The following is a 25,765-nucleotide window of genomic DNA, read 5'->3' as shown; positions in this document are numbered from 1 at the left end:
TCCCAGAGACACATAGGCAACTCCCCTTCTGTCTTAGTTAAGAGCCTTTTCTTTGACAGTGAGATAGTTTTACTACTAAAAAGAAGATATTTTTTTTTCAAGAGACCCAAGAGAATTTGAAAACTGGTCAGATATATTCATGATGTATGTGTATTTACTGTAGGACTTCTAAAGACTGAGGGAGACTAAAAAGCACTGGTTACTCGAAGTAGTCATTGTGTCAGTTTGTAAAATGCTATCATTCTCTTCACAGGGCTGCGCTGTCTCACAGTGGGAGTCCAGGTGTTGTTCCTGAGGAAAACGGGACATTGCTGGATGATGCCCATAATGTCAGTGAATGGCAAGAAGTTATCACAGGGGAGGAAATTCCCTTTGAATTTGAAGCCAGAGGGAAACTCAGACACAGGTGAAGGGACCAGGCTGCGAGATGTGTTTTGACACACTCGTATATGGAACACATAGGATCATAGGTGTGAGGACACTAGCAGATATTAAATAAAAAATAGATTTTTTTTTTTTTAAATCTCCTGTTAATGTTTTGGTTTTACATATTTAAAACTCACGTATACAGTAAAATTATCAGTTGTCTAGTAAGCAGCATATATTGCTGTTGGTGGCAGATGTGAGTTGGATCATTGTGAGCTTTTATAAAGACTGAGGGGCTTCAATTACAAATCATATGTCCTTTATTCTAAAGGACTGGGGAGGGTGTTGGTTGTTGAGCATAAGCATTATCAGTGTTAAGAACTAGAAGAACTTGTTAACAAATATGGAGCATGCTTTTATTTTTGCTTATATGACATAGTTGTACTTCTGTGTGTTCATTAGGGAAGGTGGAATAATTGAACAGATGTAAAATCAGGTCTGTCTTTATGAAATGGAAAAGCTCTTCAGACTTTTTTTTTAAATGCTTCAGTGAGATTCTTTATTCAGAATCCAGAGGATGTTCTTGGTTTGAACTATTTGGTGTTTACACTGTATAATAATGCTTAATAGTAATTTAACTTGATCTAACCTGGTAGGCACACACATGATCTAAGAATTCATCAGTTGCAAGTGAGAGTAAATGGCTGGGAAGAAGTCAGTCCGGTATCTGTAGACAAAGTTGGAACATTTTTCCGATATGCTGCACCAGATAAGAACTCATCCTCTTCTACTGTAAGTTCTGATTTGGAGTGTTAATTTTAATAGAATCTGTAATTTGAGAGTCATGATGTCTCCAAGATTTTGATTTTAAAGAAGTTGCTGCTCTCTGATTGTCTTCTTTCCAGTTAGCTTGAATTGAGAGAGTTTGGAGATGCTGGAGTTCCTAACTGGCAGTTTTATGCATAACAAAAGCACAAACAGAGTAGTCAGCAGTTAGTCTGTGCTTAGCAGTCAGAGCTTCCAATGCCAGAACTAATGTGGACTCATGACGATTGAGCTTTATATCAGCATAGCATTTCAGCAGCTACTTTTATTTCTTCTATTGCAGGAATGCTTTTCATGTGTTTAAATTACTTAAAATAAACAACACTGGCAATTTCCTGTAAGCCTAGAGATTGTTGAAATATGTGGCTGCTTAGACAAAATATACTTGTCATGATGGAAAAATGCAATTGTAATAATCGGTGGGCTGGCAGTTGGTGGTTGAGGCTCAATGATAAAAATGATCTTGTGGATTTCAAAACTAGTTAAGTTTTGAGACCAGCTACTGAAAATGGTTGAGCACTGGAGAAATTGGAAATTGAGATCTTTTTGGTGGAAAGCAGGATTAGAATTTAATTTAATGATACTACTGACAAGAGCCAGTAGTCTCTTATTTGAATCTTTCTGATGTTTTCATATTGAAACATAGAAAGCATCATCTTTTTCTGTAACTTGATTCTTCAAGGAAAAAAGGAAAAGGATGCAAATTAATGAGAATTGCTGTTCAGGAACATCTTCTGTAGCTTTTGTCTTTCTTTTTTATTTTTTTTTCCCCAAACAAACCTTCTTCCTCCAGCTTCGTTTCTTTTTAAGGCACTATTACAAACAGGTTTTGCTAATACAGTTCTGACATGTTTTCCAAGCTGTATTGAAGATCAGAAACACAAAGTGATGAAAGTATTTTGTTTATTCTTCTGTAGTAATGGTCTGTATTACAACTGCGAGTAATGTCTTAAAAGATTATTAAACTTTCTTGTTTACTTTTCTCCCAGCTTGGAAGCCCAATAAGTAGAACAAATATAATACATCCACAAGTTTACGTGAGTATATATTTTCATTTTCTGAGAGCTACTTAAATAAGACTAGTGTAATTCTACAAGTGAACTGGCTTTTCCATCCTTCTAGAACCTTTTCGATAGAAAGGAAACAAAAGTCAAGCAAACAAAATGAACTTTCAAATCAGAACAAGTATTTAACGTGACTTACCATTCCTCATCCATGTAAGTGGTTGTTTGAAGAATGGGTCTTAAATTCCAGCATGTGAGCCCATATCAAATGGGGTTTTCAGGAGCAAAGTGGCAATGACTTTGTGTAATGTAGGAGATAAAACACTACAGTAGAAGGGCAGCTAAGACTGAAGAAAATATGAATGTTTTAAGAAAGCTCCACCTTATTTTTAGTTTTGACAGATAGGAATGATGAGTGACTGTTAATTATATGAGGCTTGGAATTCAAATTCTGTGAGTTTATAAAATAATGTAATAGATAGCGTATAAGCTGTTCTTCTAGGATCTGTGTTGCTCTTATTTGAACTTGCATCATTTTGAAAAAGATAACGGAATTAATATTATTTAGAATTGCTTTTTCATAGTTAGTTTTATTGTGTTTTGATGAGGATGTACAGGATTATAAATCGTTATTATGAAACTTTGTGTGCCTTAGGTGTTGCACGTGGCTGGCAAGTTTTTACTCCAGCAGTTACTGCTTCAAAATTGAGGTGTCCCTCTTCTAGTTATAATCATTACCTGAGCTTTTTAATGCTTTTAAATATCTTCCAGTTTTCTTCATTGCCTCCAGTTTGTGTGGTATTTGAAGTTACCATGGAAGGTAGTGCTCGGAAAGTGATCACAGTGCGCTCAGCCTTGATTGTGAAGAACAAGCTGGAAACACCAATGGAACTAAGACTAGACAGTCCTTCTGCTCCAGACAGTAAGTGTTGTATATTCCTTCCATACTGTGGGGAATCTTTAGCTTCCTCCCCAAGAAGATTCACCACTGCCTGTAATGGTTAACAGCAAAGTAGACCTCCCTGAAGGGGAAATGGCTAATCTCAAGAAGAAAGTGATAGCAGGGTAAGCTAGAGGACCCAGTAGGGGTTTTCCTTCTTGTTCAGGTAAACAGAGAAAACTGAGACTCTGTAAAGACTGAATCTTATTTCTGTAGGTAGCATGTGGTATCTTTTAGCAGTAGTAGTCTAGAAGATTTCAGGTGTGAGCATGCAAAGGTGCAATCTAGAAATGTAGTGATATGCTGATAATGTACCCAAAATGTAATGAATGAGGTCTTTGAGATAAGCATTTTCACTAAAGCATCCAAGGAAATAGAATTTGAATTCCAGGAAGTTTTTATTTTTAGTCTGTTTCCAGTTTCAGATTTAGAAACCTAAATTTGCCTGCTACCAGATTGTTAATAGGGCTTAAAACAATGGGTTGGTGATGGAAACATACCTAAAGTAGCTAGTCTTTTGTGTTAAAACGAAATGTGTTGCTTCAAAAATTAGAGACTTGCTATTTGAAATTTTTATGCTTTTCAGTATAGCAGCCTGTTTTGATACGTGTGTTTTCTTCTCTGGTTGCAGAACCTGTAGTTCTTCCAGCAGTTATGCCAGGAGATTCCTTTGCTATTCCATTACACCTTACATCTTGGCGTTTGCAAGCCAGGCCCAAAGGAATGGGAGTCTTTTTCTGTAAGGCTCCAATTCATTGGACTAATGTGCAGAAGACAGCAGAAGTATGTAGCAGCAAGCGAGAGTGTCATTCAATGGAGTCTGAAAACAGCAGATTTTTCAGGTAATTAAGACCTAATTATTTCTCTGTAAGCTGTGTTATTCTCTTCTGATAAATGAAATGCCGTGCGAGTGAGTAACAGGAAAAAATATGTAGAGGTGAAAGCTTCTGCAGTCCAATGGAATGTTTTGTTTGGTCTCTTGAATAGTGAGATAGCATAACTGCTGTGTTTCTGCAGGGCTCCTTGAAGCCCCTTTGACGGTGCCTATTAGCAAATGTCTGAGAATAAAAAGTAAGCACACTATTAATATTTATTGTAAAAAAGAAAAGGTTAGAAAATAGAATGTGGACTTATGTTAAATTATCTAGTCAGTCCAACCGAGAAGAATGACTGGTTTGCCATAGTGTGTTTGCAGATATTCATTCTTTGTCCTGAATGTCCTGTACTCTGTTATAAGCCCAAAAATGTTGCTGCATAGTGAGGACTTAATGGAATTTTGTAGTGATCTGATATGATGGATTTAGGGATGCTCTCAATTTAGGAAGTACTAGAATAGAGATTATGGAAGTTGTTTCAGGAAATGACCTTTGCATACTATATAGTTACTGCTGGTTTTGAATGTATCACAGGGAAGAAAGTTAACGAATTATTTAAAATGAAGGTTTACTTACTCAATTTTTTACCTTAACTGATGAAAAACTGAAGTGTCAGGTGGCCAAAGCAAGGATATATCTACTGGGAAGAAGGACACATTTAGCGTTTATGTTTAAGAACATTATTATGGTTTACTAAAAAGAGATTTTGAGTATTAATAGTTGATAACATGTTTCTGTGAGTTTATGGAAGTTGGTTTTAAAGCTGGTAATCCGTAAAAGCAGGTTTTTTTTAGGTCTCTGAACAGGTGAATTTTCGGCAACTAAATTAATTCTTTGCTTAAAATCAGGAAACTCCTGTTTTAATGTTAGGCATAAATACAAAATCCCTTATAATCAAACTCTAAAGTGATTATGTGGAGAAGAATTCTAAATGCTGGTTTTGGTGGCAATCCTGCTGTTACAGCATGTTGTGGGATCTAGTGCAGTATAAAAAAACAGGGTTCAGTTATTCCTTTGAGTTCACTGACTTCTCACATACGTCTGCCTTCACAGGTTTTGTGTGGCTATCAAGAAAGAAAATTATCCAGATTACGTCCCTTCCAACATATTTTCTGACAGTGCTAAACAGATTTTCAGACAGCCTGGGCATACTATTTATCTCTTGCCAACAGTGGTAATCTGTAACTTGCTACCTTGTGAACTCGAGTTCTATGTTAAAGGAATGCCAATTAATGGGACATTAAAACCTGGCAAAGAGGCAGCGTTGCACACAGCTGATACATCTCAGAACATTGAGCTTGGTAAGGTTCTTTTTCAGATACCACTTTCTGATCCTCCTAGAGGAGTACCTCAATAAAACTGTTTCTTGTATAAGGAACTATGGTGCAAAAATGGAGAAATTAAAAAATTGAAAACATTCATGTGATTATTTCATTGAGCTGCAGGGCTTCTTACAGTTAATAACCAAGTGCACACATCCAAAAAAGATACTAATATTGCCATCATTCCCCGTCATCTGTCTTAGTCTGTTCCTTATTCGGCTCTTTTCTCATTTTCCTGAGAGTGGCAACAGTGGAAACTGGAGATAACAGTGGAAACTGGAGATAACAGTGATGAAGAAGGGAATAAATTAAATGAGTTCCCAACATTTTGGGTGGTTTTTCTGTTTTCAGAAAAAGTTGGTGTTGAGAGTATATATGGAATTATTCAGCACTGGCTGGACTTCTGATGCCTAAAGCAGGAATTAGCCCTAAGCAGGGTTCTTTACAGAACTTCTTTTGCTGCTTGTGACTTAAATTGAGGCCTTTCTTCATGAGGGCAGAGGTTGCTACACTGGGCCGTTTTAAAAATTAATCTGGGTAAGCTATATGAAATATTCAGAAAGACCAAGCCATATGAAACACCAACCTTTATGCTTATCAGAAACTAATGTTTCTGTGTGAGTAATGTTTGATTTTGATTTGTTTTGTTTTGTTTTCATAGGGGTATTGCTAGAAAATTTCCCAGTCTGCAAAGAGCTGTTGATTCCTCCTGGGACACAAAACTATATGGTGCGGATGCGATTGTATGATGTCAACAAACGACTGCTAAATTTAACCATAAGGATTGTGTGTCGTGCTGAAGGTTCTCTAAAAATACTAATTTCAGCACCATATTGGTTAATCAACAAAACAGGTAAGTTTACAGTAATTTCTTTCATAGCTGTAATCATGAACCGGGAAATAAAGATTTCATGCAGTGTTTTGCTTTCTAGCCAAAAAGTGCTTTTACACACTACTTAAGAGGAATTAAAGTTGCAGGAATATTTATTTTATTTTACACATTGACAGCAGCTATTGTTTGATGAATGTTACAGCAGATATCTTAGACACTGCTCCGTGGGTTGCAGCTGTTAGTAGGTCTGGCTGTTAAACAGGTTCGAAGGAGAATGAGAGGGAGAACGCATGCAGACTATTGGCACTATGTTTTAGGTTGTTCCTTAATTCAAAGTAGTTTTTACCATTCTCAATTAATGCAAAGGTGAAGTGTAGTTTGACACTCTATTTTTTTGTGTTTACGTAAAGGATTACCACTTATCTTCAGACAAGATAATGCGAAAACAGATGCTGCAGGTCAATTTGAAGAGCACGAGCTTGCTAGAAGCCTCAGCCCACTTCTGTTCTGTTATGCTGATAAAGAACAGCCAAACTTGTAAGTAATACCACAAGAAGAGCAGACAGGAGAAACCTTACAAAGTATGAAAGTAATTCGCAGAAAATTGAGTGCTGAGTTGAATATCATGTAGGAAAAGCCTTTCCCTATTAAGATGATCTGTTAAGTTACTAATTTTCTAAATACTGAAATAAGGATATTGGATCTTTAGGCACTTCCTACTGAAAACTCCTTGGTTGGCTAATTCTATTGTGTCTGCAGGCTGCTTTGGTTTTCTTTTGCATGTTTTGAAGTCATGCTTCTTTTGTAAGAAAATCGAAAACCTTTTTGAAGAGACTTACCGAGTTGTATAAGTTACTTTATTACTACTATATAACCCCACTCCAAACCCCTAAACTCTGTATGTTAATAGAGAAATAGCAGCAGTCACTTACTAGGTAAGTCCACATGCAACAGAGCTATTGTGATTCTGATGTAGAAGGAAATGGCAGGATTTTGGAAAGGAAACTTTTTAGCTACTTTAATTGGCATCAAAGAGAGAACTTGCTTTTTCCATGGAAATAAGAAATAAGAATGTGTTTAAAGTAAATTTATCTGAAATGTGTCTGAAAATTACCAGGCCTTTTACGTGACGTGGTCACTGAATCTTGACCTTATGGCAGAAATGCAGAATGAAGTACTCAAAAAGAGATTTATTGTGGCTTCTAATGCTTTTATATTAAAACACAGGTATTCTTTTTGTATCTGGGTGTGTGTGTTTGATCATCAGCATCATGTTGATAACTGATCCCTCATTTAAATGAGTAAACCTTTGTGGTTTTTTTCTTACCCTTAGTTGTACAATGCGGGTTGGAAAAGGGATTCATCCTGAAGGTATGCCTGGCTGGTGCCAGGGTTTCTCCCTGGATGGTGGTAGTGGTGTCAGAGCCCTTAAAGTGATCCAACATGGAAACCGACCAGGCCTCATTTATAACATTGGTACGTGTTGATAGGAACGTTTGAGAAATACCATAGAATTTGGTAAGACATGATGTCAGTGGCACCAGAAACGGAACAATTACAGCAGGGAAACATATGTTGTTAAAGGCTTTTGAGGGTCCAGAGAAAATTTATTAAACAAAAAATACTATTCTGAGTAGTTCTTTATTTTGAATTTCATTAGTTTAAAAATCAGTTTTCAGTTATTTTTATTTTTACATTTAATCACTGAGTATTAATAACTGCATTTACAAACTGTTCTATTTCTGTGTCTTTATTCCCCCTGTATCTTACTTCTAAGTACATTTGAAATCCCACTGCATTACTGTGATAATTTCGAGTGTCTATACACTATAACTGTTCAGCTGTGTGCTACTTCTGTAGTTTTTGCTTTGTGGTGCCTCTGTAGGCTGATGTGGAGGAGCAACTTCTGTCTTCCTTGTGCTCCTAGTATACATAAAGTACAATTTCCTCAGAAGTTTTAGTTTTTAATTAAATATCAGGATAGATTTTCAGAGTTTGGAAGTTACTCCACAGTGATTTTTGAGGAATTTTTCCTGTGTTTAAAAGTGGAATAATTACTTGCATGGATTTACTTGTGATTGGAAATATAGAGGTCTTTTATCTTCAGTGCTTATGATCTCTAAATTGCACTTGAGAAACAGAGGGTAACAGATGGCATAAACGTTTACTGTTTAAAATAATTGTCAGAATATGACAGTGGTACAGCAGAAGCAGCGCACCTCAGAAACCCAAGAAAACTTTTGTTATGTGAAATATATTATGGCAGATGTCTTTTGTTTTCTCTTGTAAATAATAGCTTTATTTTTGTTTTTCTTACTAGGTATTGATGTTAAAAAAGGCAGAGGCCGTTATATTGATACATGCATGGTAACATTTGCACCCCGTTACCTATTAGATAACAAATCAACCTACAAGCTTGCCTTTGTTCAGCGGGAATTTGCCAGAGGTCGGGTAAGCTGCTTCCTTTCTGTTACTTGTTACTACAATGCTGTAGTCAGTCATAGCATCTTCTAACCAAAAAGAACACAAACGTTATACTTTACAGTATTGTTGGCTGGTTATGAGGATCTTTCTCATTATTCTAATACCAGCATCCACTTAACAATAATTGCTGTGTTTGTATTTGAGAGGTATATAGATTAATACTGTATTTTTTTAATACCTATAGGATATGTATTTACCATTTCTATTACTAGGGAACATCCAATCCTGACGGCTATATCTCCACACTTCCTGGTTCCAGTGTCGTGTTCCACTGGCCACGTAACGATTATGATCAACTATTGTGCGTGAGACTAATGGATGTCCCAAACTGCATTTGGTCTGGGGGCTTTGAGGTCAACAAAAATAACTCGTTCCATATTAATATGAGGTAGCTATTATATAGAAATCTTCTGTAGCATGCTTCCATTTTGTGATAGAAGCGGCTGTTTAACACTTATGACTGCGGGTAGTGCAGATCAGAAGCTTACCTTTCTTGCACTTCTTTGTTCTTGTTCAGGGACACCTTGGGAAAATGTTACTTCCTAAGAGTAGAAATTACTCTTCAGGGAGCCACATACCGCATTGCATTCAGTGACACGGATCAGTTACCTCCACCTTTCCGCATAGACAATTTTTCCAAGGTAAGAGAGCAAAAAAAATCACTTTTTTTCTTTTATTTTTTAGTAAAAAAAGAAAAGTAGGACTTCTTTTACATTTGTTAGAAGAGGGAACTGACTAGCTTGCGTAATGAAATAAAATGAAAGTGTGTGTAGCAAGAGGTATTTGTGTATAATAAGTGTAATTTTCTGAGGTTTTAGTGAAAATTGGTAGTACTCAGCTACTGTATCTTATTCAAATAATAGTGCTAACATTGTGGCTTTCATGAGTGCATTAAAATTCTTACAAGGAAGAGTGTTATTACTGATGAGAAAATTGTGCTAGGGTGATAGTTTGTAATCAGTTCTGTGTTATTTTCAGCGCTTGAATAACCGATAAAAAGAATTCGGGCGGCTGCTGCCACTTCTTTCTCTCTGTCTTTGGGCTTCCATGTCAGTGATTATAAAAAACAGAGAATTTACTTTGCAGATTTTACAATAACTTACTGGCTGTTTTGTGATCTGAGCAGGAGACAGAGCTCTTAATAGTTACTGGTTCTCATTCTGGATTTTGGTGCTGAACTGTTAAACTGGGCGAGCCTTCTAGTTTTGATTAGGAGGGTTTGAGATGCTACCGTGGGACTAAAGACTTTTTGAACCACGGATGACAGATAAAAGCAAAGATGACATTTCTCATCCCTTTGAGACTATCTTTAATGAGGTCTCAGATAGAAGAAAATGTCTATGAAACCATTGGGGGGGGGGGGGGAAGTGAACAAGTTTCAATGATCAACTCCTGAAAAATGAACAAAGGATAGCTAAAAATCTGTCTGATTAACAATTCCTGTGTGAAACCAAATCCTCTTTCATAACTGTTACAGGTCCCAATTGTTTTTAATCAGCACGGTGTTGTCGAGCCAAGACTGTACACTGAAGTGAAGCCCCTGACCTCTCTGGATTATGCGTGGGATGAACCTATTCTACCTCCTTTTATAATGCTCACAGTTAAAGGGGCAGGCTCCTCAGAAATCATCTGTAGCATGAATGACTTCCAAGATAGCAAGCAGCTTTACTATGAAAATTTCATTTATATTGCTGCTACATATACTTTCTCAGGGTAATTCTTTATATATTAGATGAAAATATTTTGAATGTTCATGGTGTTCTTTAGGCTTTACATTGATGTTCTCTTCATGGTTGCCATTTGAAAGCTTTTCAGTTGCAGCTAAACTTTTGTCAACCTTGTAGCTAGCAGAAGAAACGCCAAAATTCAGAAGCTGAGTCTGGCAGTCTGTAAGCTGTGTATCTTACCTTGTTTGGTCGCAGTAACTTAGCTTTGTAGGTGCGGTTTGCTGTTGTTTATTTTATCACATAGTGAGAAGGATTTAGCATATGGCATCCGCTGTGACCCCAGTGTCTGATCTGAGAAGAGCAGGGATGCTTAGGGTTGCATCTAGGGGCTTAATTTCATTTGGTGCATAAAAACCACTTGACCACAGGACATACCTATTTATCACGTGCCTGTGAATTTTAAACTTGCACCAGTTCATATGCTATTGCAGCTATGGGAGATTGATACATGCTTTGTTGCTTTCCTCAGTATAAGGTAGAAAATTTTCTTTGGAATTCATCTGCTTTGCCTGGGAAGTTCCTAGTCGCAGTGAGAAATCAAAGCCCCTTTTAAGAATGTACTTACACTGGTAATTGAAAAAATAACATAAGGAAAACAACCCCAATATAAATTTCTGTCTGATTGGCTGTATTGGTAGCATAAGCTTCCTCGATTGGACTCTGGTGTAGATCTAATGCACTCTGCAGAAGAAGCAGCCACTCTGAATAAACATGATGATGTTTTCTTGGTGTTCTAGTTTACAGGAGCCAAGTGTAAGACCAGTTGCTTCAAATAAGAATGCTGCATATGCAGAGCTTGTCCTTGATGTTTCTCCAAAGACTCAGCGAGTTGTACTGAAAAAGAAGGTACCAAGACACATTTGGGTTTATAAAAACGCTGTTGCTGTGTGCTGAAGTAAAATCATATGCTGGGAGAAGGGAAAAATAAAAATATTTTCATGGTAACTTTTAAAGGGTGGAGACAGACTCCATTCAAAACGACAGGTTATTGCAATTCAGGTTGCTTGAATTATGGTGGTGCTTCTGTATAAGACTTTTATGAGGGTAAGAGTGACAGAATAGGGAATTGGAATAAAAGTAGTAAGGAATGTTGTAAATGCCTCTAAGACAACCAAATGTGGTAATTGGATGTTGGAGGTTCTACTGAAGTGACAAGGTAGGGCATGCTTCCGTTTTGGTTGCATTGTAAGCTAAGTGTTCTATTTCTGGAGCTCTTAAGAAATAGAAATTGTATTTAAATATTGCTGACATTAACAATAGCTTGTAAATACACCTCTGCATCTAACGGTGCTAATGTAGGCTGCGTATTCATTGAATATCAGTGTTGAATTAGAAATTTTTATACAAACTAGTTCCTAATTCTAATTCAGGGCTCTGAAGTTAAATATACAAGTCATCCCAAGAATTATAATTCAAAGCATCTGATAGGAAAACAGAACAGAAATATTTGCTCTGTACTACTCTGTTCATTTAAATGTTGAATTTTTATGCAACAGGAGCCAGGAAAACGATCCCAGCTTTGGAGAATGACGGGCACAGGAATGCTTTGCCATGAAGGTTCTTCAGTTCCTCATAACCCCCATAAACCTTCTCCTCGGCCTGTGGACTCTTGCATGATTTTAGATATTGCAGGTCTGGCAGCTGTCACAGATAACAGGTATTACAAATACAATTTCTCAGGAAGCTGATGTAGTTTCTAACCATGTCTCTGAAAGCATACTTAACATGATTTTCTCTGAATAAGGAAAGAAATGATTCTGAAGGCATGTGGAAGAGCTAGATTGTATTTGTCTTTGTGAATGGACCTCATGCTCACTTTCGTGACTTGGAAATATTTTTATAGCATGACTAATGTATTTTCAGCAGCAGATTGTCAAAAGCACTTCAGTAGTGAGATTAGGAAAATGAGCTTGAGCAGAATTAGAGTCAGTGTTTGCCATTAACACATTTCAAGAGTAAAACTGACAAGTTGTAATCCTCTAAGTATTGGCTGGCATGCTTTCCTTGCAGGTATGAGCCCCTGATGTTGAGAAAGCCTGATCGGCGGCGCAGTACTACCCAGACATGGAGTTTTCGTGATGGAAAGTTGACCTGTGGTATTCATGGACTTGTTGTTCAGGTCAGCACTGATTATATGTTGAACTTGTTTTGACTGTTGCTGATACAGATGGTAGAGTCATTTGGGTTTAGTTTTGAAGTGAACTAAAAGCTTTGAGGCCAAAGTTCAGAATGCAGAGGAAACCAGACTTGTGTGGTTTAAATTCATGTTTGAATGTTCTTATCAATTTCAAATAATTATCTTGCACTATGAATGTGAAAGTAAATAATTAGAAAATAGTATTTCACTGTTTGAAAATGAACAATATAGTGATGAATAGGGCCTTCTCACACATACCGAATGTGAAAATGCTGCAGATGGTGTCAGTATCACTGATGAAAGTCAAGATTTGTCTGTAACCAGCACTTCTCAGAATCATGGCTCTGTCATTTTAGTAATAAGAATTTTAAACCCAGTTTGAACTGTTTGCTCTTTGTGTTCCAGGAAACTCTGACTTGCAGACAGTTAGTACTTTCAAACTATTTTATAATTCTGCCTGCTAATGTTAGAATTTGTAGACATAGAAACCTGGATTGTTTTTACAAATTCTAGAACTGTATGTCAAAAGAATTTTGATGTCTTTTAAGCATTTCAACCATATTTATCCATTGCTTAAAACAAATTTGAATAAGTTATCCTGTGTTTCATTAAAATAGCAAAGTATGTTTGTAATAATGATATTATTTCTTATGTTTTATTTTGAAAAATAAATTGTGCCAGCTATGTCAATGAAAATCAACCTCAATTCAGTGGAAAAAGTACCTTCATAGTGAATATGTTAGTTCTGTGATGTAGCTCTGTGCTGAAAGTGAGTCTTTTAGGTGCACAGTGAATCTGGAATGGATCTGTAAGGTACAAAATGACAGTATGAATGCGCAGTGGGAATATTTAATTACTGATCTTGGCTGTTTCTTCTAGCTGCCAAGCTGATTAAAAATGAGTTACCAGAAGCTTTAGTAGTATCAAGTAAAATGCTGCTGGACTGCTTTTCTTTTAGTTCTGAAGAGTGAGAAATGTGTTAATTTCCCTCACACCCAGACTGCTTAGTCTGGGATGGACTCTCAGATAACTTTCTTCTTCAGCTGTGTAAGGAGAGGAAAGTAAAATACACTTTTAAATTAATGTATGTAAATAGTTATTGGAAGGCTTTACTTATTACTTAATTTTTTTGATTATTTTTTTTTTTTATTTCTTTCTTCAGGCAAAGGGAGGAATACTAGGTCTTCATGATGGAGCAGAAGTTGTTCTTGGTCCTGATACTTCACTTGAACTTTTGGGGCCGGTTCCACCTGAACAGCAGTTCATAAACCAGAAGATGAGACCTGGGTCAGGAGTACTAGCTGTTAGAGTCATCCCAGATGGGCCGACTAGAGTTCTGCAGGTGAAGATCTTCATTAACTAGAATCTAGTTTTATTATTTCCTTGTACTTGAAATACCTTGTTCTGTATTGAATCTCTAAAGTCTTACAAAAAGTTAATGATATGAAGGGGGAGGGGGATATCATAATCCAGAAATAATTACAACAGAAGTTTTCATTGTGCTTATTTTTAAAAAAAAAAAAATTCTATAAGGTAGGACAATATAGCTGTTATTTATAAATAGGAAAGTGATCATTGCAGTAATTTATTTGTTTATCAGATAATGGATTTTAACCAACGTAGAAATGATCGTTTATCCAGTGAAGGAGATGAACTTCCAGTTACAGAGCAAGATCTACGCAAGTTAAAAAATCCAGATACAGAGCAGGAATTAGAAGTAAGATATTACAACTAGTATCTGTCTCTTTTATTTATTGTTTTCCTTTCTAGTTTTTAGAGGGGCTTGGGGGGTTGTTAGCTTTTCCCCACGATGACCTCTTGTTAGGAACTTGCATATTTTCCTGCTAAAACTCCTCTCTGGAAATGAGTCTAAAAAAATAACTTCTTTGCAGAAGTATGTATTCAGTATCACAGATTTTTTCAGTGTTGGTTTGTTAGTGGGTTGTTTTTTTTCCTCTTCAAATATTCTTTTCTCAGGTGCTTGTGAAACTGGAGGGTGGAATAGGATTGTCTTTGGTCAATAAAGTTCCTGAAGAGCTAGTATTTGCAAGCCTCACCAGAATTAACGTCCACTACACACAACTGTCAACAAGTCAGGTGCTAGAGCTCAGTGTGCAAGACATACAGGTATTTGCCAGTTTGAAACAAATTTATTTGTTCATGAGTCTTCTGCAGTTTTTGTCATCATAATAGGTTTGAAAAACGTTTAGAGCTGTTACTGAGATTTTAATGCCTAAATATCACAGAAATGTCAATTAGCATTGATTTTTCCTTTTTTCATTCTCTACTTAGTAATAGTTGAGACAGTGATATATTGTATTTCATGCCATTGATTTCTATTAGCCAAGTTAGAATCTTTTTTATTTTGTAAACAGGTCAGATTGAGATTTTTCACCTTTCCTGGTTCTTGGTTCTTTGTCCTTACATAACGAAAAAGCGGCCATTGAAAACAGGAGTCCTAATGCTGGTAGTACCACAGTATAAGTCATAGAATCATAGACAAATAAGACAAATATAAACTTCTTAGATTTTTTTCCAACTAGATTTTGTTTCTGACTTTGCACAGTTTTGCCTTTACCTTTGTTTTCAGTTTAGTATTTGAAATTCAGAATTCACAAGTTAAACTGAAGCCTGTAAAGACTGTTTTTATTCTACTAAAAAACTCCTCTAAATTATTAGAATTCAGTTGCATAAGATTTGCTTGGAAGGGGAATTGTGAGTACTGATGTAATTACATGAGATAAATAAATACTTACGTGCATCAGTCAAACTTAAATGCAGGAGTAGCTTAACTGCTGTTGCTCAATATTTTTGGCTATGTTTTTTGAAAAAGGAAATAAAATCACAGAGAACATAACAATTTTGTTACAGGGTTGGTTTGTTGGTAGCTATAACCATTTTTTTTAATGGAGGACATTTCTGAATATTTTTTTTGGTATGGTCTCAGTGGTGATCAATAACCAAGTATGTTCAGTATCTCCCTGGCTCAGGAACCATGTATTTCTGAAAGCTTTTAAGTCCTCAGTTAGAGAGGATCAATTTTGCTGTTTATTGTCACCTACGCAGATTTTGTTGTCTGACTTGTCCCCTCTGTAGGTGGACAACCAGCTTATTGGCACCACACAGCCTTTTATGCTCTTTCTGACACCCAAGATGAGTGAAAATGAACCCGTGGAGACTGGTCCTGCAGTGCAAGTAAATGCAATGAAATTTCCCAGTAAAAATGCACTGACTGATATATACAAGGTAAACCACAATCGTTGGATTGCGCCATGTTTAAATGACCTTTTCTGTTCCTAATTTTTCCTAGTAATCTGAATTAAATAATTTGTGAAATACACTTTGTTGAATTGAGGCTTAAAGGGCGCTATATCCACCTTCTCATGTCCGTAGTGTTTAAAGCTACAGTACAGTGATGAACAGGATAATAAATATGTTTAAAAATAGAACAGATTAGGCCAGACCCCTGTTTGTTCATGTCTGTGACTTACTTTTCAAGCCAATTATTGTCACCTCAGAATTGGTAGGTACTGTTGTAGCATAGTGAACCAGAGTGTCTACGCTGTGCTTTTCATGAGTTGTGTACAAGGTTATTGCTTCTCTCTGATAAGCTCTTATCTTGCAGCATAAGCCCTGTTCTGTGTACTGCAGCTGTTGATGATGTTTGGAAATTTATCCTCCAACTGTGGTATGCATTGTGAGGGCAAAACTGAGTTGGTTATAAAGAACTATTGTCTCACTTGGAATTTTAAGGTATTTTGAGACTGTTTTGAAAATCAGCTGATTTCAGTGTGGAAAACAGCTAAGCATCAGATTCTGAAGTGTTAGTATTAGGTAATGAAGCACAATACCTTCAAAAATTGAAACGACCATCGCTAGTTGTAGGTAACTTCAAGTGAAGGAAACTACCAAAGACATTTTGAAGGTGGGAATCTTACTATGAATCCATTCCAGTGAAAGTATTCTGTTGAAGTAGAACACATTGTCCTATTAAATGGATACATGGATTATATTTCTAGTGTTAATACTGTAAACTGAGACTTGTTTATCTTTGTAGCATCTGATGATCACTGCTCGAAAGTTCACAGTTCAAATTGAGGAGAAACTACTTCTGAAGCTGTTGAGTTTCTTTGGCTATGATCAGTCTGAATCAGGTATAGTATAAAACTACAAAGACCAGATTTACACTATACAGAGGTATTATGATCTTTGCATATAAAATAAGTTCACAACACCTAGCAAACTCTTAGCTGCTTGGAAACTTCCTCTGTTGAACAGAAAGCAGGACAGCTGATGTCTCAATTGCCCCTATAAAGCTGTTCATGTATGTGATGCTTGTTACAGTATTCAGGTAATGACAGTGGCTGAGCTGAGCCTCTCTGGGAAAGAGTTCAGTATTCATCTTAAGTTCTTATATCTGAATTCATCTAAATTGGGATAAAAGAAATTGTGTTCTTAATTTAGCAAACCACTTTGTTTAGTAATGTTTGTTTATTTAAACCCAAGGCTAGAAATGGGATCTCTGCTCATTTTTCCTTGGGCAATTCCTCTTGCTTAACTGAAGGAAAAAGTTGGCTGTCTGACATTTTAGTTGTGGCATCCGTACCCCGGCTTTAATTGTCATAAAAGTTTTCTTCCATTCAGTGAGGCAAGACAGAGCTCTTGAGTTGTCTAATTTCATAAATGTTTTTCTAATCCTTCTGTTGTAGGGTTTATCTGTACCTTGGAAACTTTCTGAAATGTCTGTTTTGGAGTGGCAACTGGAAAAGTCACTTTTATTATGCAGTAGGGTGTGTAGGGTTATATAATAAAATAAGTATTGCAGGAAAAAAGTATTTTTTGGCATGATTCCAAATGTGGGCAAGACTACAAATGATGCTCAAGAGTGCACAGTATTTTCTGAAATGCCTCTGAAAAAATATGAGTATTACGTTTCCCAATTTCACAGAGGACTTGAAGACTTTGTAGTGATGAAGAAGAAATAAAGGTTTTGAGTTTTGATCTTAGGCTATTTACTAATCTGTCCTCTGTTTTGGTTTACCCTGCTGTGTTTGCTGGTTTTCTGTTTCTTTACTCACTATATAGTCTTTGTAGTTTATCCACTGATGCTGATGATGTCATCCAACATTCAGACAAAAATTATTTTGTCATTTACATTCAACATGTTTAATTGTTCAACCTGAGTTCATAAGACTTTGTCATCTTTCGTCTTTCCCCCACCTTCCCACACCACCAAGATGCTTTTACAAATAACGTACGAACCTGTTAGTGTCAAGCAAATTTGGCTCACTCTGTACATTAATTATTTATTGAATGTCTTCCATGTAGGCATTTTGTCCACTCTGTAGTGATAATTGAAAAGATTGTCAGCTTTGCTTGCTTTATACATTATATTGATAGTTGAGTGTGTAAGGAAGTATAAAGAAAGGAAAGAGAGGAAAACATGTTGTAAGACCACAACTACACAGTAGGAAACATTGCGTAGTTATGTTTGTATCACCTCGCTTCTGTATGCTGACAAAGTTAAATTAGAAGCAAGATTAAAAGGTCAAATAACTTAAACTGTGCACTTGGATGACTTTTTTTTTTTTTTTTCAATCTATCTACAAATACATTCAGGTTTTAGAGGTGCCAGCAGATCTGAAAAAAAATTCTTGAGCCTCAAAGGTCAACTTCATGTCACAAGGCATGAGTAATTTTGCTGGCTACACTAGCAGTCGTACATACTTTTTATTTGTACAGAGAAGCTGTTAACTCTTTACAGAGTATGCATTCATAACTCCATGTTTATTTACCTATAATCTGTTCTGATTCCTATGTTTTATCTGGGTGCAGAGGTTGAAAAGTATGATGAAAACCTCCATGAAAAGGTTGTTGAACAAAGTGGAGGACAAAAGCGATACTACTTTGAAAATCTGAAAATTAGCGTGCCGCAGATAAAATTGAGCGTCTTCACTTCCAACAAACTACCTTTGGATCTCAAGGTACGTCAACGCATTCCCAGAGTATGCCTCCAAGTAAAGAGATTCTGTTGGAGGAGGAAAAGGGAACAGAACGTTTAACTTACTACTGTTAATTCTATTTACTCTTCCATTATTTAAGTTACAAATAATAGAAGTTCCAATAACTTCCATTATTTAATTTGCATAATTTCCAGTCTCTTCTGTAATATTCTTTCATTTTTGTAATTTCAGTTGAAGCACAGCCAACTTCACCTAATAACTCACTACTTTACAAAGGATCTTAGTTCTATTAGTGAACTAATACAACTAATTTCCTTCAAGGGGAGGAGTTGAACCAACCAACCAACCCATAAAAACCCCTTCCCACTGTGGAGGAACTGAGCTGCTGCCTATTCAACGTGTGTTCAAAAAACAAAACAAGAGACACTAACCAGGCTTTTTTGTGCCCTTGATATTGTGGGCATTAAGATCTGCAAGCTTTTAAAGTTTAGTTTTGTAGAATGTGTATAATGGAGTGCTACCAAGATGACCCAGAATATCATCAGTCCTGCATTTTTGTATTGCTTTTACCAAATTTTTGTGCAAAGGAGGGCACTTCAATAGCTAGCTGTAATATTCCTTACCATTCAACAACATCATCAGTGTCTCGAATATGTTTGCTCTTTAGCTTCAACACAAAAATGTTTGTCATCCAATTATCTCAAATTCAGAGAGAGAAAAGAGTGTTAGTGGTGAGTGCCTTTAAGAAACTGGGAGTGTGCACTGTTCTGTTAGGTTTTCCTACCACCTTTGGTATATGATTGCATATGGATATGTCTTGGCAGCCGTCACCATTGTTCCCAAGAGAAAACTTGGCATATGCATTTTCCCCCGCCAATGATAACAGTCACTGACTCTATTCTGTATATTAACTTTCACAGAAAGAGCTCCATTCAATTTTGTGGCACAGGAGAGTTCAGGGTAGGAGGGAGAGAGTAATCACAGTAGAGCCTTTGTACAAGTTTTTCTAACTACCTCTAATGTTTCTGGCTTGGACACTGCTGTCTGGTAATTTGGTGTAGACAGATTATTTTTATTAAGTACCAGTATTAACAAAGTTGCCTTATACAATATCTGATAGTTAAACAGGAAATTACTTCCTACCCAAGTGAATAATGACGACTACTCTAGTTCGTCATCCATTTACTGAAAAAATAAATAGGTCCTTTCTTACTTGCAAACTTAAATCAGACCTGTAATTTACCTTAATTGCCTGCAGATGGCAGAAAACTTCGTATCACTTGCTACCTAGCATGCTTTAGTGATTAATGTAGAAAGATATAACCAAGGATCAGGCTTCTTGCCTCCTTCAGATTTTCTGATGTTAGTGACTGTGCAGATGCCATTATCAAGACCTGAAATAGAAGGGATATATATATATATATATATATGGATGTATATATAGATGTATAGCCTGACCACCTTAAATATGTTTATGTATAGACTGTACAGGTTATAGCTGGCCCATGGGCTAATTACTTAGTTTTCTTCCTTGAAAATAATTGAAAAAACTGGTATAAAGAATTTCAGTACACCACATAATGTTAAGGAAATGAGCCGTAGGCTTGCAGGAAATTATGTATGTTATTCCAGCTCATCCTGACATTTAATCCACTCATAGAACTTCAGCAAGGTGGAAAATACCCAGTTTTGTCTTCACTACGTATCAAGGAAATTCATTTAGAGTTCAGTTTAGTTGAACATTAGAGCAGTTATAGCAAAGTGCTAAGCATGGAATCTTATTAAACACACTTTGTTTTGAAATATTCCTATCAAGTGTAGGAAACAGATTGCATCAGAAGTGTTTAATGACTCTGGAGTTAACTGAAGAACTGCAGTTCTAATAATTGATCATTGCTTACAAGTAAAAGATTTATGGAGTGATTACCCTCTATATCAAAATGTCTCTGTGGCAGTGGTAAAATACTCTAGCAGCTTCAGATAATTTTGGTTCGTTACTCATTTACTCAAGATTAATTCATTTGGGCACTGTGAATGAGAAGTACAGAGAAAAATCAAAAGTAGCAATTTCTTTTATTTAATTAGGCATTGAAGAGCACACTGGGATTTCCTCTAATCCGATTTGAAGATGCTGTGATTAATCTGGATCCTTTCACTAGGGTCCATCCATATGAAACTCAGGAGTTTATCATTAATGACATTCTGAAACACTTTCAAGAGGTAAGCATCATACAGATTTTACTGTGGCAAAGGCTGAACTTCTCTTGATTGATGAGTTCACTACCGAGGGTGTGGGAACTCTTTCCTGACTATTTACTTAAGTGTTTGTGCTGTATTGCTGCTTAGGTATGCTGAAAAATAGCATCACGTGCTTCTAAGAATACACTGCATTTTAAGATGACATTATTGTCGATCTTATTGGTATTTGTGTGTTTATTTCTTCAGTAAAACTATCTGGTTTTGTATAGGCTTTTGTTGTGGGTGGGACTTTCTCTTTTTTTGTTTTAATCAACTTTGCTGGTGTTAACATGATCCATGAGTGATATTTCATTCTTCCTTTTGATTTTACAGGAGCTGCTTAGTCAGGCAGCAAGGATTCTAGGTTCTGTGGATTTTCTTGGCAACCCTATGGGTCTACTGAATGATGTTTCAGAAGGTGTTACTGGACTTATAAAATACGGCAATGTTGGTGGTCTCATAAGAAATGTCACACATGGAGTATCGAACTCTGCTGCAAAGGTAATAATTATGATATCAAAGTTTGCTAAAACAGTAAGTAAAAAAAGTCAGGAAAAAAGTAAAATAGAAGTAAATTGCTCTATGTCCTCTTTGTTTTGTAAAAATTGTGTTTGGTGTAGATTTTTTTTGAAACCCTTTATATATACACTTTGGGGATGCCAGAAATCCTGCAAGAGTCAATGAAACCACTCAAGGCTTTATTATTGATATATGTGTATTTTGCAGATTGAATGAAGTAGTTAACCAGAGAACTAAAATGTTGCTCCAGTGTGGCCTATATAATATATATAGAGATAGAGCATTACAGAAATTTGGAGTATTTAAGGGGTTATTTAGTGTAACAGTTGTTGTTTAACTTTTATTTTTGGAAAGTGATTAAGTTGATGTGAGTATCAATTATTATGCTAATACTTGAGTTATATTTTTTTCCATGCCACATAGCAACAACCTAAGGAATTTCTAGATTGCTACATATTTATCTTTAAAAGTCTCTGCATGGTGAACATTCTTTTGTCCTTGCTGATAATGATTGAGAGAATTCAATTATATCAGTGTTCTCTGTGAAAATAACTATCTTTAGTGCCTGAGAGCACTATGATCTGAGACAGCAGCCAAGAATAGGAAGTGGTTTTGATCATGGTCGATACTGTACTTGATACTGAACAAACATATGTTCTTGAAATATTTTTCATTACATTTGTGGTGTGTCAGCATGTACTGTAAATGAACTTTGTGATCACAGTTAGAACTGGAATAATGCATTCTTCACATAAGGACATGTTGTTAAATTTGTTTTGTGAAAATTCCCTACGTCCTATTATTTTCATTTTCCAAATTGTTACGTTTGTATGTGTATATTAGCATGGTTCATCCTTTCACAACCTATTCCACTTATTTGTATACAAGGAAATCTAGTTTATTCCTCACATTAGTGGGAAAGGGTAATTCAGAAGATGAGAAAGATGAAATGTAGAGTTTGCATAATTACAGATAGCTCAAAACTAATGCTATCCAACCTAGTTAAACTGCCATGGAGATGCCCACTCAGTCACCAAGAGCATAGTGTGAGCATTATCTAACCCAGACAGTTGAACCATGAGGAAAGATGACTAGACCTTCTCGGTCATAATTATCTTGTTCTCAGCATTAGCCCATTTTGGACAATTTCAAGAAATTCAAACAAAACACCATGTTGTTGGTATTCCTGTCCAAATCCCATGCCAGGTGATTCTGTGGTCATCAGCATTGCAACTACAAGCAGTCTGGTAGAAGACTTGCTGAGCTCCTGTAAGGCAGTATCCATCTGTGCAAATGAGTATTTTTGTCCATGCTTTCTTCTCCTCGTTCTAATCTCTTGTGACCCATCCACTCCACCCAATAGAGTATGTTTCTTTAGAGTTTCCTTTCTATAAAGTGTTGTTTCCTCATTGCAGTCACATCTGCAGCAACAGTCTCATAAATCTTTCTTTAAAAGGCACGAGCCTTCCTACGTTTCCCACAAGGACAAGGTCATTCTTTGAACTTTGGAGTCATTTGTAACCAAGGGTTTTGTGAAGGAAGATTTCAAAGGCAGAAGGGCAGTTGGATGCTGAACTCCTTTCAAAATTCAACAGGAGCTGAGTGCCTGCTTCCCATTTATACCTTTGAAAATCACCCCATGTACTATTTATCTGTCTTCCCAGGTATTTTTTTCTTTCTCCTTGATATATCCAAAATGTCTGTGATGCAAGTGTCACACCATTCCCTTTAAAAAACTTTTTATATGGATTATGTATTTCTCCTTTCAGAACAAGGAGAGAATTAGATCCTTTAGGAAGGCTTAATAGTACATTATGGAACTCCTTGATTAATCCTCCTTTCACAGGATGGATCTTAATTCTGCTACGTAGAAGATGACAGTAAAAAAGGCTCAACTAATCAAGATGAATTCTTCCCTATATGTTGCTTTTTGGCATCTATATCTGCTAGAAGGCTAAGCCAGGAAAGTCTGTATGATAAAAAACTTGACATTTCAAGTACAACTTGTGACACGTTATGTACACAATACAGCGTAGAGCTTAGTCTTTTACCCCTTTCTACTTTACCATGTGTATGCCTTATGATCGTGTCTAGGATATGTGAAGTTTTGTTAAAGAAAAAAACGTGGGGAAAAAAATAATTCCAACTATTCAAGAAAAACAGGACTGAAACACTAGATCATTTTCATCTTGCTATTGGTGCTCTCTGTAGGGAAAGTATTTTTGAGTATATTTTCACTGCATAAATTTTCACCTGATTCAGCTGTGCCACAGAGGTCCTCATCTTTGCAGCTTATTCTGTGGAGCCGGTAACTAATGCAGCCCAACCTAGACAAGCGTATAAACTAATGGCTGGAAAAAATACCCATGTTGGTTGTTTTGGGTACCTGACTTTTAAGTGTCCTAAATAAAAATCTGTTCTAGATTTTAAGATGAGTTAGATTTTAAGGTGTGAGTAGATTGATAAAGGAACTTTAATACTATAATCATCACTTTAAAAGTAACACTGCCTGACTGAATTGAAAAGCTATTTGAGTTGTATCTGGTTTTGTCATTTTATTGCTTTTCTATTTTATAGTTCTGTTGATTATCCCTGTAATGGCTTTTCCATGCATTTCAGAACACGCAGTGGGTAATGCCTTCTTTCAAGTGGAGAGCTGCAGTGTATTTAAGTTGGCACAAAACCTTAGGTTAAATAAAGTTCACTACAGACAGTTTTGTAGTTTTTATCCCTTGGAGACTCCAAGTTCTGTATTTTAAAAAGTTCTTTGATCCTAAATATAGACACCTGAGGGAATTTCATTCCCTCTGAATGGAGACTTCTATAGTTGCCATATGCGTAGAAATGTCTTACATTCTTGGCATCCATGCTTTTTTTTTATTTCCCCCTTTAGGCATGATAGTACTAAATCCTAAATCCCATTTCAGAGGTGTTTCAATTAGAAATTAATATTGAACAGTCAATTAGCATCTGAACAAAAGTGTTCTGTAGCTTGTGTTCTCCAAATGGAACATTAAACGTGGTTGTATCTATTACTGGCAAATAGGTGTTGTGCTGACATAAGGAAATTCCTGGTAGTAAAGGATTGAAAAGATTAATCGGCCTGTCAATACTGTATTTAATTTGTCTGATTTGTTCAACCTTTACAAGGAATTCTATTATCTTTTATGAATTAGGAGCACAAAGTAATACAGTTGCTAGGACTCTGCAGCTAGGCTTAGCTTCTGGAGATATATATATACACACACACACATAGAGAGAGAGAGAGGATGGAAATAATTGTTGTGTCCTTCCTTTCTTCCCCAAAAAAATAATTTAATGAACTTCTTGAAAGAGCTTAATTTTCATATTGAACTTTGAAGTTTCCAGTGAGAAATTTAATTAGGCTTCTTAAGGAAAGGCAAACCATCAGCCACAGTTGCATTTCTTTGTTAGGTTTCTGTGGAAGCTGCAGAGTTGTGAGAGGCAGGCTTCCTGAGGCCTGGGGCAGGCACCTGATGCCAAAACTTACGTACGGAGCAGTTGCAACAAATAGCATGGTGGGTATTTGTTTGCTTTTCTGGCTGAGGAAGAGGCACAAATGAACTTGTGCCCCGGGCTTTCATTCCATATATTTATTTTAATTCGGTTCAGAGTGATGGCAGAGGCGTGTGATTGACAGAGATATGAAAAGAGGTAGGGTGTTGGAACCAGGTAAGAAAATTATAAGACTAGTTAAGAATACGACTAGTGCTCCAGGTGAGGGTTTGACATGGAGGAGGCATTCGTAGAAAAGAGGCGTGAAAGCAACACGAAGGGAAATAAGAGTTTTAACCTTCATTGTAAGATAAATCAAAGCAGAATCTCAAGTGGTTGGCAGTGACAAAAATAAAGGTAACTGAATGGAAATTGAAGAGGAAGTAATAAAGGGATTATTTAAAAACAAATCATGAACCAGTGTTTGACTGGTAGGATTGTTAAGTTTAACAAAACTGGCAATAAATAAGGTGAGAAGTGGACATAGCAGAGCACAGAAGGTAGGTACAATTTAAGCAGGTTCTACCCAGCAGGACAGAAATGTTTCTAAAGCAGTCAAAGCTGATGGTTCCCTTTTGTTTAAAGTTTCTTAGTTTATGTAACCAACCACTCTTTATTTGATACCATTCAGAAGCAAGAACAACTGACACGCTCACATCTTTGGAGACACTGTGATTCAGGAGTTCTAGGAATTGCTCAAAATGCAGTTCAAGTAGCTTAAAAAAAAATCGTATCTTGGTAACAGGGAACTTCTGACAAAAGCCTTTGTGTATGAAGCCTAACTAGTACATGGTGGTGTTTTCCTCAGGGGAGTATTAAGCAAAATAGTCAACTGATAATGTAGAAAGATCACAGTGGCATTCGGGTTCTGAGTTTCCTACCATTTTATATTTTTCACAGTTTTCTTTTGACTCCCTACTCTTCTTTTTAACTGTCAGCAGCAGAATGTGTTTGATTACTGGTACTCTCATACTGGATAAAAATGAGGACAGCTGGAACACGTGTCATCTTCCTGGG

At 36.4% G+C, this 25,765-nt stretch overlaps 1 protein-coding gene across 7 annotated transcripts in view; it reads left to right on the top strand.

The window, feature by feature from the left end:
• The window catches only part of VPS13D (vacuolar protein sorting 13 homolog D), a 102,503-nt gene that overhangs the window by 44,878 nt on the left and 31,860 nt on the right, over positions 1-25,765 (top strand). For all 7 annotated transcript variants that reach the window (XM_054801004.1, XM_054801008.1, XM_054801006.1 and 4 more), the window contains 24 exons: positions 254-406; positions 1,023-1,158; positions 2,181-2,228; positions 2,967-3,117; positions 3,767-3,977; positions 5,064-5,311; positions 5,994-6,185; positions 6,575-6,701; positions 7,498-7,640; positions 8,485-8,615; positions 8,861-9,036; positions 9,166-9,289; positions 10,126-10,361; positions 11,113-11,221; positions 11,872-12,032; positions 12,386-12,494; positions 13,675-13,854; positions 14,113-14,229; positions 14,490-14,639; positions 15,609-15,758; positions 16,570-16,666; positions 18,348-18,496; positions 20,561-20,695; positions 21,047-21,214. In XM_054801004.1, the coding sequence (XP_054656979.1) occupies positions 254-406; positions 1,023-1,158; positions 2,181-2,228; positions 2,967-3,117; positions 3,767-3,977; positions 5,064-5,311; positions 5,994-6,185; positions 6,575-6,701; positions 7,498-7,640; positions 8,485-8,615; positions 8,861-9,036; positions 9,166-9,289; positions 10,126-10,361; positions 11,113-11,221; positions 11,872-12,032; positions 12,386-12,494; positions 13,675-13,854; positions 14,113-14,229; positions 14,490-14,639; positions 15,609-15,758; positions 16,570-16,666; positions 18,348-18,496; positions 20,561-20,695; positions 21,047-21,214 (3,601 nt within the window). The remainder of the gene's footprint in view (positions 1-253; positions 407-1,022; positions 1,159-2,180; positions 2,229-2,966; positions 3,118-3,766; positions 3,978-5,063; positions 5,312-5,993; positions 6,186-6,574; positions 6,702-7,497; positions 7,641-8,484; positions 8,616-8,860; positions 9,037-9,165; positions 9,290-10,125; positions 10,362-11,112; positions 11,222-11,871; positions 12,033-12,385; positions 12,495-13,674; positions 13,855-14,112; positions 14,230-14,489; positions 14,640-15,608; positions 15,759-16,569; positions 16,667-18,347; positions 18,497-20,560; positions 20,696-21,046; positions 21,215-25,765) is intronic.

This window comes from Grus americana, chromosome 21, assembly GCF_028858705.1.
Source record: "Grus americana isolate bGruAme1 chromosome 21, bGruAme1.mat, whole genome shotgun sequence".
NCBI classification, from domain to species: Eukaryota; Metazoa; Chordata; class Aves; order Gruiformes; family Gruidae; genus Grus; species Grus americana.
The sequence above is the reverse complement of the archived record's forward strand: the minus strand, read 5'-3'. Positions and strand labels throughout refer to the sequence as shown.